The following is a 24,815-nucleotide window of genomic DNA, read 5'->3' as shown; positions in this document are numbered from 1 at the left end:
ATAGTTGGTGATGGAGCCATCAAGGATGTGAAACGCTTTTGCAGTGAGAAGAACACCAAAGTACTGTGTTTTACTAATGACACGGTGTCTGACATCTCCCAAAAAATGTACAGATAACTGATCAGCACCCAACTGTGAAATCTGTCATTATACACGCAGGGGCCCTGGATGTTCTCAAGCAGCAATCAGAGGTACTGGAGCGAGATTTCATAGATCTAACAAAAGTGCAAGGGATGGATGCTGAGGTTTTTATAAGCGGACCTCTCCCACTTGTACGATCTGGAGATGAAGGTTTCTCGAGGCAAAGGTCTCAAAGTAGTTGCTGTTAAGCGTCTTCTAAAAAACAGAGCACTGGAAGATTGTCTGTTAGCAAGCTATAGACCCATCTCAAATCACCCGTTCATAGACAAGATTCTTGAGAAAGTTAGTTTTAATCAACTCAGCAATTTCTTGAATTTAAATGGACTTCTTGACAAATTTCAATCAGGTTTCTGAACTCATCACAGTAAAGAATCTGCTCTTATCAAAGTGCTAAATGATTATAAGGTTGAATACTGACTCAGGAAAGGTGTCAGTACTCAGACACAGACTCAGGTATTGTGCCACTGTCTAAATCAGATAAATAACTGGATGAGCAAATTTTTTCTTCAACTCAACACCCACAAATCTGAGACAATTGTTTTGGCACTAAAGAAAAGAGAATTGCTGTTAGTAAACACCCGGACTCTCTATCTTTAAAAACCAAAGACCAAGTCCGAAACCTTGTAATGTAATAAAGTAATACAATGTATTTAAGTTGCCAAGAGAGGTGAGGTCAGCCCCAAGTCTAATTTTTTTAAAATCCAGGTTGAAAACTCTTCTTTTTTCCACATGCTTTTTAGAATATGTCCACTTTTTGATCACATTACTTGCACTGTATGTGGTTTTAATTGTCTTTTTTTACATTTTGTTTGTCATTTTTATTGTTTTTATCGTGTTTTAAATGTTTTATCTCTTTGTTTTCAAATGCCTTTAATCATGAAAAGCACATCGAGTTACCTTGTGTATGAAATGCACTATACAAATAAATTTGCTTTGCTTTGATTTGCTTTACCCATGCATGGCAAAAATGTCCTAGGTGAGAGACCAGACAAACCACAGCTCCCCAAAAAAATCTATGAAGATTAAAAACTCAGGAAGACATTGTCCCTTTCTTAGATGTGGGTCACCGGGTCCCCCCTCTGGAGCCAGGCATGGAGGGTGCCATGCTGCTCTCATCGGACCCTGCCGGGCACGGCCTGAAAGGGTAATGTGGGTTAACATGGGTTAATTGGACACTCTAAATTGCCCTTAGGTATGATTGTGAGTGCTACTGTTGTTTGTCTCCATGTCCTCTGCGATTGGCTGGCAACCAGTTCAGGATGTACCCTGCCTCCTACTGGATGATAGCTGGGTTGGGTTCCAGCACTCCCACAACCCTTGTGAGGATAAATGGCTCAGAAAATGGATTAATGGGTTTATATTTGTAACTCCCCATTTTAAAGCACCCAAAGATGCTTGACAAGGACAAAAGATTCATAAAGGAACACTTTCTGCCATACCCTAAAATGCAACAAGATGGTCCCAAAGCCCCAGAAAATAGGAAAGATGTAATTTGTGTCAAGGAAATATGCCGAAGTGATCCATTCTAGGCTTTTCTGAAGTCTTTTTGTGTCGGCAAGGATTTAACTTTGTACGAAAAGTGTCAGAAAGTCTTTGCAACACATGCATGTTTTTGCTCTGCTGAGTGCATGGCTATTAAAAAGGCCAAACTAACAAATGAGGGAGGTCTCATTTTTGCTTTTCACGAATACCTAGGAGACCTGGGTATCTTCCTTTACAATTACACATCATTGCTGTTTTGGTTTTCGGTCCTTTGCACATTTTATTTGTATTTTGGTTTGTGTTTTTCTGCATCTTTGTTAAGCAACTTAGAGTTTTAAAGCACGAACAAATTTTGATTTAATATTCTCATCATTGCTTCAATAATTTGTACATCTATGTGTTGTTAAAATGACAAATTTCTGTTGGATTTTTTTCACATGAGGTAATCAGTTGGCCAATGTTAGTAGAGTTTTAATTTGTATTGAAATGTTTTGGGATTATTCTTGATGGTATATTGACAGTTTTAATTTTTTTAGGCAATAATCATTTTTCTCGTCGCCATCAATTGCTCATGGCTTTTCACTCTTCATGGCAGGCCTCTGTCCCATTACCCTGTAAGTTATCTGTGTTTCTGCACATAGTTTTCAAAGCCACCAAATCTGCTGAGTTCCAGGACAACATTTTTATTCTCAACATTTTTTTTCAATGTTCATGCTTTGAGGGACAAACGCGGGAACCCACTGAACAGGTACACACAATGGGCTAACTAGCTTGGGTGGTAGAATTGGCATATGGCAGTTGGAAGGTTGGTGGCTTGACTTCTTGTTACCTCTCAAATTTAATTAAAAAGTATAATTGGCCATTGTGCAAGCCACAGAATGCCTTGAGTAAACTGCTGTCAGAATGCTGTGATGTAAATGTTGTCCACCTACCAATATGACGCACACACACACATACACACGTGCGCACACGCACACACACACACACGCACACACACACACACAATTGTTCCCCCTTTACTGTATATCAACAACCATAACCACAACCTTTTCAGCTCTCTCAGCGTCGTATTTAATTATCTCTGTTGGATAAGCACAGTTGATATACCATGATACCATTATAATTGCTGATGAATTAAGTTCCTGCACAACTCCCTGAGGCCGATGGTGAGTGATTAAGTGTTGTTAGTCACGAGAGAAGCAACTACTGTAAAATCCTACTCGCAACAGCGATGCTCTAAATTGGTCACCATTCTGAGTAATGAGAAATATAACATGCAACAAAATCATGAATGTAATCTGTTGTTTCATCAAAACAACAACAATTACAGTGGCACAAAAAGTATTCACCCCCTTCCTGATATCATGTTTTTTTTGCATATCAATCAGACCAAAAGTTTCAAATCATCAAACAAAGGTTGATTTCACGCAGAGATAACCCAAGGAAATACAGAAGACAGAAACAAAATCTAAAGCCTTCAGAGCCTCTGTGAAAAAAGTAATTTCACCCCAAACATAATAATGGTTTATGACACCGTTGGCAGCAATAACTGAAATCAAGCGTTTTCAATTATTGGTGAAGAGTCTTGCACATGGCTCTGGAGGAATTTTGTCCCACCCTTTATTTAAAGAATTGTTTCAACTCTGCCATATTGGGGGGGGGGGGGGTTCTAGCATGAACTGCCCGTTAAGGTCACACCACAGCATCTCAATTGGATTTACTTCTGGACTTTGAGTTGGCCACTGTTAAACCTTAAACCATTTTTTTAAACCATTCAGAGGTGGACTTGCTGGTGTGTTTCAGATCATTCTTCTTGTCCTTGATCCAAGAACGCTTGAGTTTATGGCCGGATGTTCTCCTTCATGATTTTCTGGTCCACAGCAGAATTCATTGTTTCAACAATCACAGCAAGTTGTCCTGGTCCTGAAGCGGAAAAGCAGTCCCAGACCATCACACTGCCACCACCATGCTTCACTGTTGGCATAATGTTCTTTTTATCAAAATCTGTGTCATTTTTACGTAAGATGTAAAGGGCCACACACCACACATCCAAAAACCTTAATTTTTGACTCATCAGTCCATAGAATGTTTCTCCAAAAGTCTTGAGGATCATGAAGATGTTTTTTTGGCAAATGTGAAATGAGCCTTTGTCACCTTTGCTGTTTGTTTCGGAACGATACCATGGATGCCATTTTTGGCCAGTGTACAGTGGTACCTCGGTTTTGGAACGTCTCTGTTTTTGTAAAAATCGGTTTTCGAACGAAAATTTCGAGATTTTTTTACTTTGGTTTCCGAACGAAAATCAGTATTCAAACACCGCGACCACCTGACCCACGATGATTTGTTATTGTGAATTCGAACGCACCCCTGAATAAACGAAAAAGAAATAACCCATGCAACCGCGCGGGACGCAACCAGTTGACCCACACACTCCTCTGCACATGGATGTGTCCCGGAAGTGACTTTTTTTCTTCCTATTCAGCAATATTAACCCCCTATAATGGCTCCAAAGAAGGCAAGTGGAACTGCTGGTGCTGAAAAAGGGAAAGTGGTGCGTCAAACTGTCGACTTCCAAAAGGATTTGATAGCCGAATATGAATCTGGTGTGCGTGTCTCTGAGCAATCGAAGAAGTATGGCATGGCGAAATTGACGATCAGCACCGTTCCGAAACACAAGGATGCAGGTGAAGTTGCTCAAGGAGCAACTGTGTTGACCGAGCAGAGGCCACAGATCTTGGAAGAAGTCGAAAAGTTGCTTCTTATTTTCGTCAGATGAAGCTGAAGGCAGAAAGGATCTCTCAAGTGCCAGTATAAAAGCTATCTGCGCCAAATGGAAGGACATCTATAATTTTGTTGAACTCCATCACCCTAACAAAGCAGAATGTTGCAGAGCACTGCAAAATTTCAACGATGTTGTTTTGAGCCACTTCAGAAAGGTGCTCAAAAGATGGCAGAAACAGTCTATATTAGATTTGTTCTTTGTTAAAAAGTGGCGAGTCACCCCCACCGAAGACATTTGAAACAGCTTATTGTTTTGAATTGCTTTTTTCTTTTTGTCCATTTACGGTACCTCTAGTTGCAAGTTAAGTTTTTTGTACATGTTACTTTCTGTGCAGATAAAAAACAATTTGTCTGTTTCTTTCCCCCCTCATTATTGCTTGTTTTGAGTTATTCTGCTCTTTTGTTAGTAAAAAAAAAAAGTTTACAAGGGTTGGGGCCGAGTCGCTACAGATACAGCAATGCACTCCCAGTCTAGCATACTCTACTACTAAAGCATACATTTTAAGCAAAAAATAAATATATCTCTTAAATGATTCAATTATATTAAGTATTTAAACTATACATGTAGAGATTGAAGAGCCCGTCTCAGAGAAACCAGACTCAACTTCCTCAAGGGAAGGTGTGTTGGTAGAATTGAGGAGGTCTTCGAAGTAATCTCCCTACCAACTCACAACATCAACATTGAGATCAGTAGTGCCCCTGCCCCACTATACACAGTGTTGACGGTGCTTGGACCAGAATTTTCTCGTAGCCATGTTGAAGTTGTTGTTGCCAATACCAATCAGCTGCCTAGGGAGTCCCACAGACCAAAAATGTCCGGTAGGACTCCTTCAGCTTGACAGCATCCCTAACTGTTGGTGTCCACAAATGTGTTCTGGGGTTTCCGCCACGACAGGCACCGACCACCTTATGGCCACAGCTACGGCCTCCGCAATGGAGGCGCGGAACATCGTCCACTTGGACTCAATGTCCGCTGCCTTCCCCAGAACGTGAGCAAAGTTCCTTCGGAGGTGGGAGTTGAAATTCCTTCTGACAGGAGAACTGCCAGCCGTTCCCAGCAGACCCTCACAATACGTTAGAGCCTTTCTCGTTGGACCGGCATCTTTCCCACCATCGGAGCCAACTCACCACCAGGTGGTGATCAGTTGATAGCTCTGCTGGTCTCTTCACCCAAGTGTCCAAGTCATGCACAACAAAGTCGATCATCGAACTGTGACCTAGGATGTCCTGGTGCCAAGTGCACATGTGGACACCCTTATCCCTGAACCTGGTGTTCGTTATGGACAATCTGTGATGAGAACAGAAGGCCAGTAACAGAACACCACTCGGGTTCTAAGGGGGGGGGGGGCTGTTCTTTCCAATCACGCCCTTCCAGGTCTCACCGTCATTGCCCACATGGGCATTGAAGTCCCCCAGCAGAATGATGGAGTCTCCACAGGTTGGTACTCTGAACTGCTGTTTGATACATAGGCACAAACAACAGTCACAAACAACCTACCTGAAGAGGAGGGAGGCTACCCTCTCATCACCGGGAAAACCCCAACGTACAGGCCCTGAGCCGTAGGGCAATAAGTATACCCACACCTGCTTGGTGTCTTTCACAGTGGGCAACTCCAGATGTGAACCGGGTCCAACCCCTCTCAAGAGGACTGGTACCAAAGCGGTGCGTAGAGGCTTGTCCAACTACATCTAGTTGGAACATCTCAACTTCACGCACCAACTCAGGCTCCTTCCCTGCCAAAGAGGTTACATTCCATGTTCCCAGAGCTAATTTCTGTAGCCAGAGATCGGATCACCATGGTCAACACTTTTGGCCACCGCCCAGCTCACATCCCTCCCGACCCTTATGGCCCCTCTCACAGGTGGTGAGCCCATGGGAAGGTGGACCCATGTTACCCTTTCGGGCTGTGCCCAGCTGAGCCCCATGGGTGTAGGCCTGGCCACCAGTCGCTCGTCTTGGAGCCCCACCTCTAGGCCTGGATCGAGAGGAGGGCCTCGGTGACCCACGTCCGGGCAAGGGAAATCAAGATCCAATATTTGCACTCATCATAGAGGTTTTGGAGTCTGACTTTGTCTGGTCCCACACCTAGGACCTTTTTGCCATGGGTGACCCTACCAGCGCCATGACGCCCAGACAACTTAGCTCCTAGGATCATTGGAACTCAAAAATCCCTCCACCACGATAATCATCAATGGAAGCCTTCACTGTACTGTACATATGTTTGATGTTATGTAAAAGGCAGTTTTAGTAATTGGTGGGAGCGGCGCAGAGATTTCAGCAGTTGATGAGCTCTTCTGACTGACATGCTGTTTCTTTTTGTCTAATTTAACGAAATCCTTGTGGCCAGACCCTGTGCAGATGAGCACCTGACACACCCTTTTCAGTGTTTCAGAGAAGACACCCTCATTTTTATGTGCCAGTTTGGCACGTTTTGGCACGTTGTCCATTAACTTCCTCAGCCACCATATTGCAACACAGGGAGTCGTACCTCCTTCTCACTGTGCCGAATGGTATTGTCAGTTTCCCACACCCTTCTGAAATGAAATCCCTGGAAGAAGCTTTCGACACTACCAGGGCTACGCTAGCTACCTTGTGCACCCTTCTCCGACCTCTGCCGTTGTCTTCAAGACAGAACCATCTGACTACGGCGTGTGAGCAGTGTGTGAGCGGTGGGTGAGTGGGGCCACTGGCCTTCTTCAGGGTACAGTTCGATCGCAATGATTGATTACAGCCTCCACTGTTCTAGGATGTTCAAGTTCTTCTTGCTTGGCCTCATGAAGGACGCCAAGATATCGCTGGCTCCGACAAGGCATGACAATGTAACAGAATACAACGCCATAGCAGAACTCCGTTGATACTATTTCTATTGCTGTAGAGGTATTTCGACCATTTGAACACGGACCTGGTGGGACACCTGCCTTCCTCCCAGGTGGTTCACTCTTTTTCTGATCATGGTGACGAGGACCATCAGGTGGCCAGATGTTTTCCCCTTGTCATCTACTCCTTCAGCAGAGATGGCCCAGAGGTTCATTGCATCCCGGTTCACAACAATTCGTCAACAGGCACAGCTCACCTCGAACAGGGGCCCACTGTTCATATCAGAGCTCTGGACAGAAATTGGTGAGAGTGTGGGTGTGAAGAGTCACTGCACTACAGAGAACATACTGGGCTCTGGGCAATGGGCTCTGGAACAATTTCATTGCTCTGTGAAAGCTATTCTGTTGTCCAGCGTCACTGATAGCAACTTTGCCAATCGCCTCTCATGAGCTGTCCTGTGTCTCTACTCTTCCCCCAAGGAGGACCTCTTGACCTCATCTGCTGAGCTGGTTTACAGCTGCCATTCCCATCACAGGGGGATTCTTCCCCGGTGCTGTAGCTCCTGGTCTGTCATATCTTATCAAGTTGTGTCCCAGAATTGCTGACACTTTTGTCCCCATCCCAACATCTCATCACCTTTGTACTCATAGATCAACCATCAGCCAAGTAAACCTTCAAATGCCATGATGGCTATCAGACTTCGCTGCAGCCTCCCTCCAAGGGTCCGTTGTGTTTTATTGGGTACTTTTCACTATTTATCTTTTTCACCAGACAAAATGACGTACAGTATCATCTTTCACACTTGCATCTAGGCCTGCATTTACAAGGTCTTTTCAGTACAAGCTTTAATAAATGATGGGTTGAACATTCCAGCTATCAACTCAATATCAAAGGCATAACAGACACCAAATGCCAACAACTCCATCAAAGGTTTTGTATTCATGATGGGAAAGGCTGTCATCATATCTAGGCTGGGAAAACAGATCGAAGCTGCACGGCCAGCTTTTTGATTGGACAGTGGTGCTGTTGAACATTACTTTGAGCAATTTCCTCACTCACCCAATTTTAAAAACATGGCGGTGATAAACAAAGACATTACCACTGGCAACAAGCTTTGATCATTGGTCCCACAGTACTTATAAATGACATAAAACATAATGTCGTATGACATAAAACAAAAAACAAAAAAGTCATCTTATCATCCATCACATAATTTCATACATATATAATAAATGTGTATATATATTTTTTTATGCTTTGCAGCACTAAGGAGATTCTTAGTGTTGGAAAGCATTCTGGGTGGAAGTAAATTGCGTTTAAAGTGCATGTTTTTGTGTGAATTCTTTCTTTAATCATTGTTTTATTTGTTTTATTATTTGCAAGCTATGCTAGTCATTTGCTGTTGTGTGAGAATTACAGTTTCAATGTAACACTGAGTGTGAACAACATCTGCAGGAATGCACAGTCCGTTGAGTAAATCGGCCAGGGCCCTGACGGGGTCAAGGGCACCCCGCCAGGTGCAGGGATTCGGCGCAAAGGGACCCGCCCACGTTGTGGGGGGAGGGCCAACCCAAAAGGACGAGGACATCAGTCCTTCCTTGGGGGTGCACCTGAGGCCAAGCATGACCCACCAGGTCGACATTGACGTGGTCGAACCTCCTCTCGGGGACAACAATGGACTCCACAGGGGCTTTTGCGTGGCGATGCACCTTAGCAGGCTGACAGGCCACACATGAGTTGACCCAGGTACATCATGGTCCGAGGCCTGGTCCACACTCATACGGGAGTAGTCAAGAGCAAGATGAACAGTGCCGATGACTGCCCTGGAGAGGCAGTCCACGACCACATTGGATTTGCCGGCAATGTGTCGGATGTCCGTAGTGTACTCCGAGATGAACGACAGTTGCCATTGCTGGCAGGCGGACCACGGCTCGGCCACCTTGGACATGGCGAAAGTGAGGGGTTTGTGGTCTTCATATGCCGTGAACTCACGACCCTCCAGTAGGGAACGGAAGTAGCGGATTGCCAGCCAGAGGCCAAGGAGCTCCCTATCCAACGTGCTGTATTTAAGTTCCCTGGGGAGCAGCTGATGGCTGAAAAAGGCAAGCGGTTGGCAGGCGCCGGCGACCCTCTGTTTGAATATGGCTCCAACGGCGTAATCCGACGCGTCGGTGGTCAGAGCGACGGGGACCCCAGGGGATGGGTGGGGCAGCATAGCGGCTTGGCTCAGTGCGGCCTTCATGGCCCTGAAGGCTTCCACACTCTCGGCCGTCCATTCAATGTCCTGGTTGGGGGCCTTGCCCTTAAGAGCCTCATACAGCGGGCGCATGGTGTGGGCTGCCCGGCGGATGAACCGGTGATAGAAAGTCACCATCCCCAGAAACTCTCAGAGCCCCTGAGCCGAACGAGGTCGGGGAAAAGCGGAGACGGCCTCCACCTTTGATGGAAGGGGGGCAACGCCGTTTTTTTCGATGAAGTGCCCAAGGAACTCGATGGAGGGCTCCCTGAAAACACACTTCGCAGTGTTGATGATCAGGCCATGTTGCTCGAGTATCGTGAAGAGGTCCCGAAGGTGCTTCAGATGTTTTTCCTCCAAGGAGCTGGCGACGAGGATGTCGTCCATATAGGCTAACACAAAAGGCAAGTCTCTGAGCACCGAATCCATTAACTGTTGGAAAGACTGGGCCGCGTTATTGAGTCCAAACGACATCCTCAGAAACTTGAACAGGCTAAACGGTGTGACTACAGCTGCCTTGGGAACGTCTGAGGGGTGCACGGGGAACTGGTGATAACCGCGCACCAGGTCAACCTTGTAGAACAGACCTTTGCCCACCAGGTGGTCCGAGAAGTCCTGAATGTGGGGAACACGATAACGGTCGGGTTTAGCGGCGTCGTTAAGGTGGCGGTAGTCACCACAAGGTCGCCACCCGCCCTCTGGCCTAGGGAGGAAGTGTAGCGGTGAGGCCCACGGGCTATCTGAGCGGCGGACGATGCCCAGGCGCTCCATGTTGGCAAACTCAGACTTAGCGACTGCTAGCTTCTCGGGGTCGAGCCGTCGGGCTCTAGCGTGAATCGCGGGGGCCTTGGTCTTGATGTGGTGCTCGACCCCACATTTAGTTGCAGCAGAGGAGAAAGTGGGCCGTGTCAAGCCAGGGAACTCACCAAGGAGGAGCTGATATTTGGTGCCATCTGAGAGTGAACTGAAGAGACTGCCATAAGTCGCCTCGTTGCTGACACAGGCAACCGAGGAGAAAGTCAATGCGTCCACCAGACGGCTCTTCTTCACATCCACCAGCAGCCCGTGGGCACAAAAAAATCAGCCCCGAGGAGAGAGAACGAGACATTGGCAGTGACAAAGTCCCATGTAAAGCGCAGACCCCCGAAACACAAGTCCCACAGTCTTTATGCCATACGTGTGGATAGGGGAGCCATTAGCGGACAGCAGGGGTGGCCCCTGAGTCCCGCCAGTGGCGTCATCCGCAGTGACGGTCAGGACGCTCCTCTGGGCGCCAGTGTTGCAAAAGAATTTGCGCCCAGAAAGGGTGTCCATGACGGACAGCAGCTGGTTCTTTCCGCCCACACTCATGGCTGATAGGGAGCATGGGCTTTGGCGTTTCCCGACGCGTCGTGGTTGCAAGGGGCGGGGCACCTCTTTGGTTTCGCGCCAAAATGGGCATGGAAGTAGCACAAGGCTGTGCCAGTGCGGCTGTTGGTGACGCTGGGGCCCCTGCTGGATGGCACCCCCGCGCCTGGGGGCGAGTAACTGTGCACCAGGGCCAGCCCCTCAGGGGAGAAGCGCTGGGTGGCCAGGAAGAAACGGTCGGCCTCCTCAGCCAGGGCACGGGGCTCAGTGATAGAAGTGTTCGCGAGCACTGTCTGAACATGTGGCGGCATGTGTCTGAGAGACAGTCCCATGAAAAGGAAGTTGGGCTCCTCCACGACTAGCAAGTTTAGCATCATTTCCATGTGTTTGGAAGGTTTGCTGTGCCCCAGTCCATTAATAGCCAAAAGTCGTCGGGCTCGCTCTGGCCGTGAAAGCTCAAAAACCTTGAGGAGGTGAGCCTTGAGCCCATCATATTTGTCTCGGGCTGGGGCAGATGTGATGAAACTCTCTGCTCTGGCCGCCGTTGAGCTCATAAGGGCTGAGACAACGTGGTCATAACGCACGGTTATATCCGAGATCCTGTGGAGGGCGAATCAAGCCTCCGTCTGAGCGAACCACGTTGTCGCGGATGTCTCCGAAAACTCCGGCAATTTTAGGATGGCGGTTGCCATCTTCAGTTCAGTCTGACGTCGGGGTCACCAGTGTAGCGCCGAAGAAAAAGAGTCGGAGGCGTGTGTAACCAACAATAACGTCCGTGTGGAACCTCGTAACCTAACTCCAGGTCCCGTAGGGGAATTATGTAGACCACCACACCAGCATGCATGCTAACAATGTAACCAATGTGTACAGGTGTACAGTACATAAATGGAATAGTCACAGAACAACATTTATTCAATCATCATATACATAAGGTGCAGCACATTGTAAAGCACCCCATCTTATGGTCCCCTGGCTCGTAACCTGTAAGATGGGGTTCACCCCAGTAGACGAGAGAGTATTCTCCCTCTCCCTTCAAGTGGGTCTGTGGTTTGTGCATACGCACCAAACAGCATTTCAGAGTACCCACCCTTTTTGGAGTCCTGAGATGGGGTGCTAGAGACTGCTCCCACTGGGGACTCCATCATTCTGTCATGCAATGCTCACGTGGGCAATGATAGTGAGACCTGGAAGGCTATTATTAAGAACAACAGCCCCCACTGATCAGAACCGCAGTGATATTCTGATATTAGACTTTCGTGCTCATCACAGATTGTCCATAATGAACCCCATGTTCAAGCATAAAGGTGTCCACACCTGCACTTGGCTCCAGGACACCCTATGTCACTGTTCAATGGGTGTATGGTTTAGGGAACTCCCTGATGTGGGCTCTTCGGTGCCAGAATGACTGGTGTCAGAATTTCGTTCATATTGCCGGCATTCAGTCAAACTTTTTTCGGTGAGGGTGGGACTCCGCCAAGTCTGCCCTTTGTTTATTTATAAATTTTATGGACAGAATTTCTGAGTGCAGCCGAGGCATAGAGGGGTCCGGTTCGGTGGCATCAGTATTGCATTCCTGCTTTTTGCAGATGATGTGGTTCTGTTGGCTTCATCAAGCCATGATCTCCACCCTTCACTGGAGCGGCTTGCAGCCAAGTGTTAAGCAGCTGGGATGAGAATCAGCTCCTACAAATATACATCCAACTATGGTCCCAAGTCGGAAAAGGGTGGCATACTATCTCCAGGTCGGTGATGAGATCCTTCCCCAAGTGGATTAATTCAAATATCTTGTGGTGTTGTTTGCGAGTAAGGGGAGAAGGGAATGTAAAATCAACAGGTGGAAGTGATGTTGAATTTGTATTGGTCTGTTGTGGTAAAGTGGCTGTTGTGGCTAAGTTGAAAGTTGAACCTCTCTATTTCTTGGTCGAGCTACGTTCCTACCCTCACCAATGGTCACGAACAATGTTCCCTCTAAGCTGCGCAACTGCGCATTTGCGCACTTGTCCCACATGCTTAGCGCAGAGGAAAACAGATCCAGCGCAGTGAACTACAGCCTGACGTGTTTTTTTTTTTTAAACAGCAGCACACTGCCTCTCACAAGAACTGCTGCTCAGCCACACCGGGCTACACATGCTACTTTCTTGTTTACCTGACACCGCCCCCCCTCAATTTTAAAGGAGTACACTTATAATTACAAACACCGGGGTATGTGAACAATAAAAGAAAAAGTGGTGAAACTGGATGAGATTTTCTCTTTTTTGAGTAAAAAAGGTCTGGTCTGAAACTAAAGTAGAAAGCACAGGGTAAGAAGGTCTATAATGTTAAAGTTACACATCGGCACAGCCTGATCGAGGATGAAAGTACAGATGATACAGTGCACAAAAAGCTAATTCTGTATTTTAAATATAGGAGGCAACATAACATTAACCCTAAAACTGTGTGGGACCATCATTCAGCTTTCAACATGCATTGCGAAAGATATTCTGCAAGCAATAATTCAGTTTTACACCAAGAAAAACAGACGGGGATATCATTGTGGGTTAAAAAAAAAAAAAAAACAAAGTCGGAAGCGACATTTCAAATTTATAGTTAAGAGTTGGCTTGGTATGTATTTGTATTATAATGTATTTTGTTTGTTGACATTTTCAGTGCAAGTTAGTAAAAACACAAGATTGTTCTTAAAAATGTTCTGATGGGAATGTAAATGCTGTAATCTGAAACTTTTAATGAGCCATGTAACTTCAATGGATGACACTGACTGACCACAGTGCATACGTCTGATGTTGCTCAAAGTGGTCTAAGGGGGTGCTCATGGGCTTAGTGTGTTTGCTCAGACACGTCAAAAATTAGAGGGAACATTGGTCACGAAGAACAATATCCTGGATACAAGTGGCCTAAATGAGTTTCCTCTGAAGCATGTCTCTAGATAGGGTGAGAAGCTTGGCCATCTGGGAGGAGCTCAGCGTAAATCTGCTCCTCCTTTGCATTGAGAGGAGCCTGATTTGGATGCCTCCTGGATGCGTACCTGCTGAGGTGTTCCGGGCATGTCTCGCTGGAAGGAGACGCAGGGGACAACCCATGACACCCTGGAGAGAGCATGTCTCTCAGCTATCTTGGGAAGGCCTCAAAGTGGGAGAACATGCAAAATCACAAGGTGTTCATTTTTCTCATTATATTTTAAGACAAGCAAAATAAAGAATAGAGAGTTAATAATGACAATTTTTTTGTTTTGAAGTTGTCTCGTTTTATGACACAAATTCAAGTTTCAGGCAGGTTCATTTCACTATTGACTCTTGTAAATACCTGTTACTCACCGTCCTCACAAAAGATATTGCTGAGCTAGCGCATTACATTCCAGTGCCCGTTCGTTAATGTCCCACCCCCATACATGGAACAGAGTCAGCAGGCGGGAAACTTTTGTTTTTACTTGTCAGAATTAACTGTCTTGAATTTTTTTTGCTTTGCAATTCACAAGATTATTTTAAATCTGCCTCACAATTCTGAAGACAGGGGTTCAAATCCCGGCTCCGTTTTCCTCCCACATCCCAAAAACATGCAGGATAGGTTGATTAAAGACTCTAAATTGGCCATGTGTGAATGGTTGTTTGTTTTTATATGCCTTTGTGAATGGCTGGTGACCACTTTATTGTGTACCCCCCCTTCTGGCTGAAGATAGCTGGGGTGGGCTCCAGTGCACCTGCTACTGTAGTGAGAATAAGCAGAATGGAAGATGAATATAAATATGAATATAAATATATACATAAAATAAATACAAAACTGTAAATACAGATGAAACTAACCTTACCTTCTTGTTCTGCATTACAACATTTTCCTGTGTCATGATGCAAACACTTATCCTCTTTATTTAATATTAGGGTTATTTTTTACCCAATTTTCACCCATATTTCAAGGTGATAAGTGCCATGTCTCAACAGGACAGAACTTCTGCCCATGTCCATTAATAACTATCAAATACCTAAACACCATTCCTGAGAGAAGATTGGTTCTTTACCAATTCCAAGCCATTGAACTTCAGTTATTAAAGGTTGTCAAAAGAGTTCACCTCCCAGAGAGTAATGCAGCGAGCACTATCAAAAGAAGCAAGCAGTGTATCCTCCCGTATAGAAGCGGCCCCACAACTGACCATGCGATGGTATTTAAGCTACTTATTCAAACATGGAAATGAAAAATTGCACAAGACTTAATAAAATGAGCTGCACACCAAAGACCCACTCAAAGCCAAATGGCTACCTTTTTAAGCGTCAATTAGCTATTAAAAACTTGACAACCACTCACTTTTCAAAGGGAAGTGTATTATCCAGAGCCCTGACATACACACTCTAATGTAATCTAATAAAAAAAAATATCAAACTTAATAACGGAAATGCAGCGATTCAGCACTTTATCCAAGTGTTAATTACCACATTGTCTCTTAATGAAGACTTGCTCAGGAGTGTGTTAGTCTATCTTGATGAAAATACAGTTTGCACACTGTGTAAATGTGTATGCATTAATGTTATTCTAAGTAAAAAGCATTTACTATATGAATTATGAAAATCACACCTTTTTAGGTAATCTGTGTTGAGAATAATGAACCGGTATCCAAAAAATGGCAGGCACACAGAGGCAACCACATACGTGCAAAACTAAGCAGTATACAAAACAGTCACATTCTCTCTTTTGTTAGCCCTAGATATTTTATCACATTGACATTAACATTAGTATGTGGGCTCATGAAATGCATTTTACATGGGGTTAAGAACACCAACTGCTATTTTGGTGCCAACTTTTATCACTCGTGTGAGAGCCATCATATATGGGTGTTATCAAAATGTAAAGTGTCATTTCTTTGCTTGTGTACCTCCATCAAGGTAATGAAATGTTTTACACATTTCATGTTACTGCTTTCTTCTAGTCACACATTGGTGAACGAAACATTAAAACAAACAAACACAAAAAATAATAATAAAAAATAAAAATAAAAATAAAAACCCAGTTCATTTACACACTGATGACACAGCACAACCATGGGCTTACAGGTGGATTACAGAAGTCTCAAACACAAACGTTTAGGTTTAAGGATGATCATTTTGCCACTTTAGCCACTATAATCTGTTACTACAATCTATATTTTTAAAGAACTGAAGAGAGACTTTTTAAGGACCTGATGTCTCACACTTTTTCTCAATAATTTCAAATTTCTTTAGTGTTTTAGCACCAAGGAAGACAAATCTAAGATAATGGGCAAGAGACATAAGAGATGACAAAAATGCTCTCCTACCATTGTCACTGTCAGACTTGTTCTCATGTTCCGTATCGGTAAGAGTAAGCGCTGAGTTGGAGCGGCTGGACTGACAGGAACTCCCACGGCCCCACAGATGCATAGCTCTCTCTGTTGACAAAACAGCTTGACTGTCTACATCTTGGTCCTGGGTTGTAGCATCAGAGAAACCTCGGTGGGGAAAACCCATCTTGGAGCACAATACAACGCCATGGCGTGATGGTGGCTCACAGATCCCCAGTGGACGAAGACTTAAATGCTGACCTGAAATATAGTTAGGAAGTTAGAATATTACTAGAACTAGTAGAGGGAATTGACATGAAAAAAAAATTTTCGGCAGCAGATCCAAAGAGTGGTAGCACTGCCTGTTGCCTAGACAGCTGGGATGGGCTGTAGTTTACCTGTGACCCAAATGACGACAAGCGGAACTGAAAATGGATTAACGGCTGGTCAGGCAAAATGATACAAAAACATCTATTCCAATACTTTGGATTTGAAAATTGGCAACTTCCATCTATTTTCCGAGTCGCCTATCCTCACAAGGGTCGAAAGTGTGCTAGATCCAATCCCAGCTATATTTGACCAGGAAGCCTGAATTGAACACTGTGAACTGGTTGCCAGCAGGGCATATAGAGACAAACAACCATTCACACTCACAATCACACCTAAGGGAATTTGGAGTCCCCAATTACCGCACATTTTTGGGATGTGGGAGGAGACCGGAGTGCCCAAAGAAAACTCACGCGGGCACAGGGAGAACATACAAACTCCACATAGGCGGGTCTGAGATTTGAACCCCGGTCCTCAGAACTGTGAGGCCAGTGCTCTAACCAAATGCTCTGCTGTGCTGCCAAATTGGCAACTTTTTTTTTAAATGAAAAGCATGAACAAGGGATTAATACATTCAAGTCATTAATTTTTTGAATGTATAAATATATTAAATCTTTTTTTACATGTTTGGGAACAGAAAATACACAATTTATATTGCATATATAGATTAAATCTGTACTCATATCTCATCGATGAATACAAACGTGATGTATAATGGATGTGTAGTGATTGTGGATGAAATAAGAAAGACATTAATTTGGGAGGAAAGAATAAATTGTTACTGCGTTATTTCCGATTGAGAGTATTTTTAATTACAGCGTTATAAATCAAGCTATTTTATGTTGTAAAAGGAACACCACGTCACTTTTTATATATATATATAACAATTAGGAAAATTGACAAGAAACATTTTTAAACAGTCTAATATTCAGATAGCTGCTACACTTTCTGAAATTTTTCTAAGAATTCTAGACAGCCAGAGGTTTCCTTCTTCAAACCCAAACACACATATCAATGCCAGTGAATTTTTATTGAAAAATCAACAAGATCTAACATGGGGACTCGACAAAAGGGAAATAAGGCAGGAAAACAAAACACAGGACAAATGAACATTGGCATAGGAAACTGATTTATGATGTGAAGATGGAATGCGTGTTGTGACAGTGCATATAGTTTCAGATTCCCTTTATTGTTATTTTAAACCCAAATATACATTAATTTCTACTTGAAGCAGACACCAATGTTGGAATTGCGTGTCTTGAAAACGATTCAGGTAGGCAGGTGGAGGTTCTGATTTTCGGCCAGCCTGATTCACACACGGAACAGGTGGATTTGGTGCAAAATATGAAGAAAAAGAAAGAAGGATTACAATAATTTCCAAGGCAGGACGGCCAGAGTACAGGGACCTCTGCTTGCAAGAAATTAAGAGTGGGTGCTTGGTGCCCACTTCCACCTCCCCCAAAAAGAGTAGCTGGGAGTGCTTATAGGATGATCTGCAGGTGGGAATGGTCCGATGTTTCCTCGCCATTGCGTGGTATATGGCAGGAAGGAGATGACCTTGTTGGTGAAGCCTTCCAGTCTGGCTGGTGGTGAAAGTTATTAATTTAGTATTCTGGTGCAAAAACAGATGTCTTCGGTTTCAGCTTTGATGCTCTTTGTGCTTTGCCCATTTGTCACAGTAGGTAAAGAGTTATTTGGATGCAACTCTGCATTCTTTCTCCTCCGAACACAACAATTTCCAATTTTACCAAAAAGTTCTATTTCGGTTTTATCTTACCATATGACATTTTCACAATCTTTTAGATAATGTAACACTCTCTAGCAAACTTCCGATGGCCCCGGACTTGTACTGGTTTAAGAACAGGGATACGTCTGGCCCTGCAGGATTTGAGTCCCTGGCAATGTAGTGTGTTACTAATCATAGACTTTCTTTTTTTGATCCCAGCTCTCTGTAGGTCATTTAGTTAGTCCCCTTGCATGGTTCTGGGATTTTTGCTCACCATTGTTGTCATCATTTGGGCCTCATGGGGTGAAATATTGCGTGAAGCCCCAGATTGAGCTAGATTATCTGTGGTCTTCTATATCATTTTCTAATAATTGTTCTCACAGTTGATTTCTTTACACAGACGCTACTTGCCTATTGCAGATTCTGTCATCTCAGCATGGTGCAGGTCTACAGTTTTGTTTCTAGTGCCCTTAGACAGATCTTTAGTCTTGGCCATAGTGGAGTTTTACAGGTGCTGTTTGAGGTTGTGGACAACAGTCAGTTGTACTGATTGAAACAGGTGCCATGAATAGAGGTAATGAGTGGAGAACAGTGGCACCTCTTAAAAAAGAAGTTACAGGTCTGGGAGAGCCACATATGTTGCTTGTTTGTAGGTGACCAAATACTTATTTTCCACAATAATTTGCTTTTAAATTCTTTAAAATAAAACAATGGGATTTTCTGGACATTTTCATTTCATTTTGCCTCTCATTGGGGAGGTACACCTGTGAAGAAGAATGCAGTACTCGTTCATCTTTTAACTGGGAAAACTTGCGCAATTGGTGCCTGACTACTTTTTTGGTCCACTGTACATAACACATTTCATACACATGGTAATTTCATGTGCTTTAAATGATAAAAACAAAGAGAAAACATTTTATAAATATTGAATCAGAGAAAAAAATAAGAGCACAATTGAGACAGCAAAAGGTGCAGAGAGATGAGGGACACACGGTGGTGGACTTTACAAAAACGATGGAAATGGCAGTAGTGAACAGCATAGAGTGACCTACAAGAGCGGAGGTAGAAGTACATAGGTGGATTATATTTTGTGCAGACGATGTAATCTGAAGGAGGTAACTGACTATAAGGTAGTGGTAGGGGCGAGTGTAGCTTGACAGCGTAGGATGGTGGGGTGTAGGATGAGACTGGTGGTGGGGAAGAAGATTAAAAAGACAAAGGTCGAGCAGAGAACCATGTGGTGGAAGCTGAGAAAGGAAGAATGTTGTGCCGCCTTTTGGAATGAGGTGAGACAGGCTCTCGATGTAAAGGAGGAGCTCCCGGAAGACCGAACTACTACAGCCAAGGTGATCAGAGAGATCGGCAACAGAGTACTTGTGGTGTCTTCTGTTAGGAAAGGGGAGAATGAGAATTGGTGGTGGAACCCCAAAATACAGGAAGTCATACAAGGAAAGAGATTAGGGAAAAAGAAGTGGGACACAGAGAGAACTGAGGAGAGGCAGAAGAAATACATTGAGATGCAACATAGGTGGAGGTGGCCAAGGCTAAACAAGAGACATATGATGACATGTACACCAGGTTGGACACAAAAAGAAGGAGTAAAGGAGCTCTACAGGTTGGCCAGACAAGGATAAAGACTGGAAGGATGTGCATCAGCTAAGGGTGATTAAAGATAGAGATGTCTCATAACCAGAACGCGAGGGCAGACCCAAATGCACGACTCGGTTGACAGGAAGGCAGTTAAAGGAAGATCTTTATTCATTCCAAGGTCGAATGCCAGAGAGTCAGTCAGAGCGAGCAGTAGTATCAGGAGCGTCAAGCTTACGAGGTTGGTCGGAGGACAGGCGGAGGTCGATACACATGGGTTGAGGATCAGGAATGCGGAAGTGCGGGAACGAGGCATGGATGGAAGTGATCTGGCAAAGCCAGACCGTCGACTCGGTTCTAAATATACTAGTCTGCTAGTCTGCGCCTCCTAATCAACACAGGTGTGCTGGGCACTTTGACTGGGGAGACTAATTGCAATGGACGAGTTGCTTGAAGCCAGCTTACATGGAACGTGGAATGAACCCCCATCGATCTGGGACATTTCAAAGAAACGGCGACAGGGTTAAGGATCTTGGTGATAGGAAAGGGACCCACGAACCTGGGAGCTAGCTTGCATGACTCTGTCCGCAGCGAAAGATCCTTTGTGGACGACCATACGCGTTCCCCCACCTTGAACGCCTGTGCCCTTCTTCTCTGGAGGTCCGCTGTGGATTTGTAGGAGCTGCCCATGCATATTAGTGTTTTTCGGGCTATTTCCCAGGTCCGCTTGCAGCGTCTCACCACTGCCAATGCGGATGGCACCGTGGAGTCGGTGGCCACAGATGGAAACAGAGAGGGAGGGTAACCATGAATGATGTGGGACGGCCGTAGCTTACCCATAGGTCGCAGGCGAGAGGTCTTATTGGCCATACAGATCGGGCATGCATTGACATACTCCCTCACGTCCTTTCCCAGGTTTAGCCACCAAAACCGTTGTTCCACGACTGAGCTGGTCTTCACCATGCCAGGGTCACGGACGGTCTTGTTTGTGTCAATCAATGACATCTTCCCATAGCGAAGGATCCACGAACAGACAGCCGGGAGGACATTCGGGTGGGCCAGGAGTGTTACTTAGAGCCTCCTTTACCCGTGTCTCGATATCCCAGGTGAACCCGGACAGGAAGCAGGCCTCCAGAAGTATCGGAACACTCACGGGCTCTGATCGCTCCCCTTCATGGATCCGAGATAGTCTGGTTTGCCATTATTTAAGCCTGGACAAAAGGACAGAGTGAACCGAAAGCAAGTGAAAAAGAGTGCCCACCTGGCCTGGCGAGGATTCAGTCTCTTGGCGGTCCTCATGTACTCCAAGTTCTTATGGTCCATAAGAACCAGAAATGGCACTTGTGATCCCTACAGCCAGTATCTCCATTCCTCCAGCACCGTTTTGATCGCCAGTAATTTGCGATCGCCCACATCATAATTCCACTCTGCTGGAGTCAGTCTCTTAGACAGGAAGGCGCACGGTTGAACTCTTCCATCCCTTCTACACCTCTGGGAGAGTACTGCTCCCATTCCTGAGTCCGATGCATCCACCTCCACCACAAACATCTCTGCATCTGGCATGATGAGGATAGGAGCTGTGGTGAAACTCTACCCAAATCTATCTAAGGCCTCCTAGCAGGTCACATCCCACTCGAATGAGTTGCGGGGTGAAGTGAGGGCGTGCGAGGGGGCAGCAATGGAACTGAAGTTCCTGATGAACTTGCGGTAGAAGTTGGCGAATCCTATGAACCTCTGCACCTCCCTGCGATTGGTGGGAGTGGGCCATTGGAGAACCGCGTCGATCTTACTGGGATCCATGCAAATCTGTCCCTCGGCCAAGATGAATCCCAGGAATGTGACGGAAGGTCGGTGAAACTCGCACTTTTCTGTCTTGACATATAGATTATGTCGGAGCAATTGCTGCAGCACCTCCCTGACGTGCTCAATGTGGGAAGCTTCATCCGGGAAAAAGATCACAATTTTGTTGAGGTAGATGAACAAGTTCTTGTTCAGTCTCTCCCGTAGCACATCATTAATAAAATTATGAAACACTGTTGGCGCGTTCGTTAGGTTAAACAGCATCACCAGGTGTATTAAAGGCCGTCTTCCACTCGTCCACTTCTCTGATGCGTACCATCTGGTACGCATTTCGTAAATTCAACTTGAAGCAGTTCGAATGGGGTAGCAATTAGGGGAAGAGGGTACCTGTTTTTGATGGTGATGTCATTGAGTCCCCTGTAATCAATACAGGGCCGTAACGATGTGTCCTCCTTCTTGACAAAGAAGAATCCTGCTCCAGCCGGTGATTATGATGGTCGGATGAGTCCTGGCGCTAGCGACTCCTCCACGTACTCCTTCATGGCTGGGTGTTCCAGTCCTGTTAAAGAAAAGAGCCTCCCTGTAGGGAGTGAGGTGCCGGGCAACAACTCGATAGCACAATTGTAAGGGTGGTCCGGCGGAAGTGATTTGGCCTTTGCCTCTGAGAAAACTTCCTTGAGGTCCTGATAACAGGATGGCACTGCTGGTAACTCCGGTATGGACTTCAATTCCTGTAAGTCGACGGTGCGATCTGTAATCTCCTCTCTTCTAGAACCACAAAACACACCTTACTACATTCTTCGCCCATACCTTGATTTGACCGGTGCTCCAATCAATGTGTGGGTTGTGTCTTAAGCCAGGGACTGTCCAAGATGACATCGCTGCTCCGCAAGTTGAATACAAGGAAACTAATTGTCTCGGTGTGAGCGTCCGGAAATGTCATCCTCAGAGATTGCGTACGGTGAGTTACTCGGCAAAGGAATTTACCATTGGCCGCAAATGCATTGCGGAACCGCTGCATCTGAAAAGTCACAACGCCCAAAGCCTCGACTACCCAAGGATTAATCAGGTTCGCGTCCGATCCCGAGTCAATAAAGGCTGTGGCGGAATAAGTACGGCCCCCCGTACTCAAGGTGATTCGAAGCAGTGATCAACTTGATCCCGCCGCGGTGTAATTCACACTCACCGGAGTCGTGATCTTGAGAGTGGAGCGCTTGGGCCTGATCGGACAGTGGGATACTAAGTGACCCAGGCATCCACAGTAGAAGCATTGGCCCTCTCGCCGACGTCGTAGTCATTCCTCTGCCGGACCATCGAGTCCCTCAACCTGCATCGACTCTGTCGCGGGTACGGGCGTCGGCAGCATGTAAACTGGCGGGGCGGATGCACCCTGTTCTCCTTCAAGTAGCGCGTCCACTTGTCCCTGGATCGCGAGCCTCTGGTCGATCTTGAGAGCTAGGGCGATGAGTGAATCCAGGGAGGTAGGCAGGTCCATGGCAATGAGGTGGTTGCGGATTTGCGGTGAGAGCCCTTGGAAGAAGGCGTTGAGAAGCGCATCCTCATTCCATCAACTTTCAGCTGCTCTGATGCAAAACTCGATAACGTAATCGGCCACGCGACGCTCTCCCTGTCGTAATGTATTCAATGTCGCTGCTGCTTCGCATTCCGGCGAGGCATATTGGAAGACCTGCATTACCGCGCATACAAAGAGCGTCCAGGAGTGGCATGTTCCAAAGTTACGACTCCACTTTGTCGTGGCCCATGCCTCTGCTCTTCCCATCATGTAGGTTATGACGTAGGCCATTTGTGCGCGGTCTGTCGGGAAGGTGGAGGCCTGTAGCTCGAAGTGAAGATTGCACTGGGCGAGAAAGGGCTTGACGTTCCCCGAGTCGCCGGAAAAGCATTCGGGCCGGGAGAGAGGTGTGGCCCTGAAACGCTGAAACTCCGCGACTGGTGGGTAGTCGGAGCGACCTGGACTGAGCGAGAAACCGTGGCGGCCGCCATCAGCGTGGCGTTAGCGGCGCTAGCCTGGGAAGCTGGCCATGGCTCTAATCGGGCACAGATCTCGTGAAGTCTCTGGTTAGTCATATGAAGAAGAGTCTCCTGCTTGGGCAGGCGTCTGCCTTGTATCTGCAATGAGCGGCGGACGGCTTCTGAGTCGGCTGGGTCCATGTCGTGGCCAGATCATTCTGTCATAACCAGAACGCTAGGGCGGACCCAAATGTACGACTCGGTAGACAGGAAGGCAGTTAAAGGAAGATCTTTATTCGTTCCAAGGTCAAATGCCGGAGAGTCAGTCAAAGCGAGCAGTAGTATCAGGAGCGTCAAGCTTACGGGTTGGTCAGAAGACAGGCGGAGGTCGGTACACAGGGGTTCAGGATCAGGAATGTGGAAGTGCAGGAACGAGTCATGGATGGCAATGATCTGGCAAAGCCAGACCGTCCCCTGGGTCGTATGAACTCTAGGGTTCATTATAGCTGATGAGGCGCAGATGTGCACCTCCTAATCAACGCAGGTGTCCAGGGGACCTGGACAGCCAGGGCTGGATCGGTAGGACCAAGACAAGATGGAAATGTGTTGACTGTTGCCAGTAGTGTTCTAAATAGCTGGAAAGAATACTTTGAGAAGTTTATGAATGAAAAAATTGAGAGAGAAGGAAGAGTAGAAGAGGCAAGTGTGAAGAACTAGGAAGTGGCAATGATGAGTAAGGGGGAAGTTAGAAAGGCATGAAAGAGGATGAAAAATGGAAAAACCAGTTGGTCCTAAAGACATACCTGTGGAGGTATGGAAGCAATTTGGAGAGGTGTCTGTGGAGTTTCTGACCAACTTATTCAACAGAATACTAACGGTTGAGAAGATGCCTGAAGAATGGAGTAAAAGTGTGCTAGTGCCCATTTTTAAGAAAAAAGGTGACTTGCAGAGCTGTGGCAACTATAGAGGAATAAAGTTGATGAACCATACAATGAAGTTATGGGAACGAGTAGTGGAGGCTGGATTTGGGACAGAAGTATCTGTGAGCAACAGTATGGTTTCATGCCGAAAAAGAGTACCACAGATGCATTATTTGCATTGGGGATGCTAGTAGAAAAGTACAGAAAGGGTCAGAAGGAGCTACATTGTGTCTTTGTGGATCTACAAAAAACCCATGACAGAGTACCAAGACTGGAACTGTGGCACTGCATGTGTAAGTCTGGCGTGGCAGAGAAATATGTTAGAATAGTTCAGGACTTGTATGAGGGCAGCATAACAGTGGTGAGGTGTGCCATCGATGTGACAGAAAAATTGAAAG

The 24,815-nt window shown here is 45.7% G+C and overlaps 1 protein-coding gene across 5 annotated transcripts in view; it reads right to left on the bottom strand.

The window, feature by feature from the left end:
- The window catches only part of tenm3 (teneurin transmembrane protein 3), a 338,666-nt gene extending 322,345 nt beyond the window's left edge, over positions 1–16,321 (bottom strand). For 3 of the 5 annotated variants that reach the window (XM_061830595.1, XM_061830596.1, XM_061830597.1), the window contains exon 1: positions 16,084–16,320. In XM_061830595.1, coding sequence (XP_061686579.1) covers positions 16,084–16,273 — 190 coding nt within the window. In that variant the 5' untranslated portion in view covers positions 16,274–16,320. Of the gene's footprint in view, positions 1–16,083 lie in introns of all 5 variants that reach the window. The other 2 variants (XM_061830594.1, XM_061830598.1) reach the window with 1 other exon arrangement.
- Between the last annotated feature and the right edge of the window lie 8,494 nt (positions 16,322–24,815).

This window comes from Syngnathoides biaculeatus, chromosome 9 (assembly GCF_019802595.1).
Source record: "Syngnathoides biaculeatus isolate LvHL_M chromosome 9, ASM1980259v1, whole genome shotgun sequence".
NCBI classification, from domain to species: Eukaryota; Metazoa; Chordata; class Actinopteri; order Syngnathiformes; family Syngnathidae; genus Syngnathoides; species Syngnathoides biaculeatus.
Note: the sequence above shows the minus strand (reverse complement) of the source record. Positions and strands in the feature narration are given on the sequence as shown.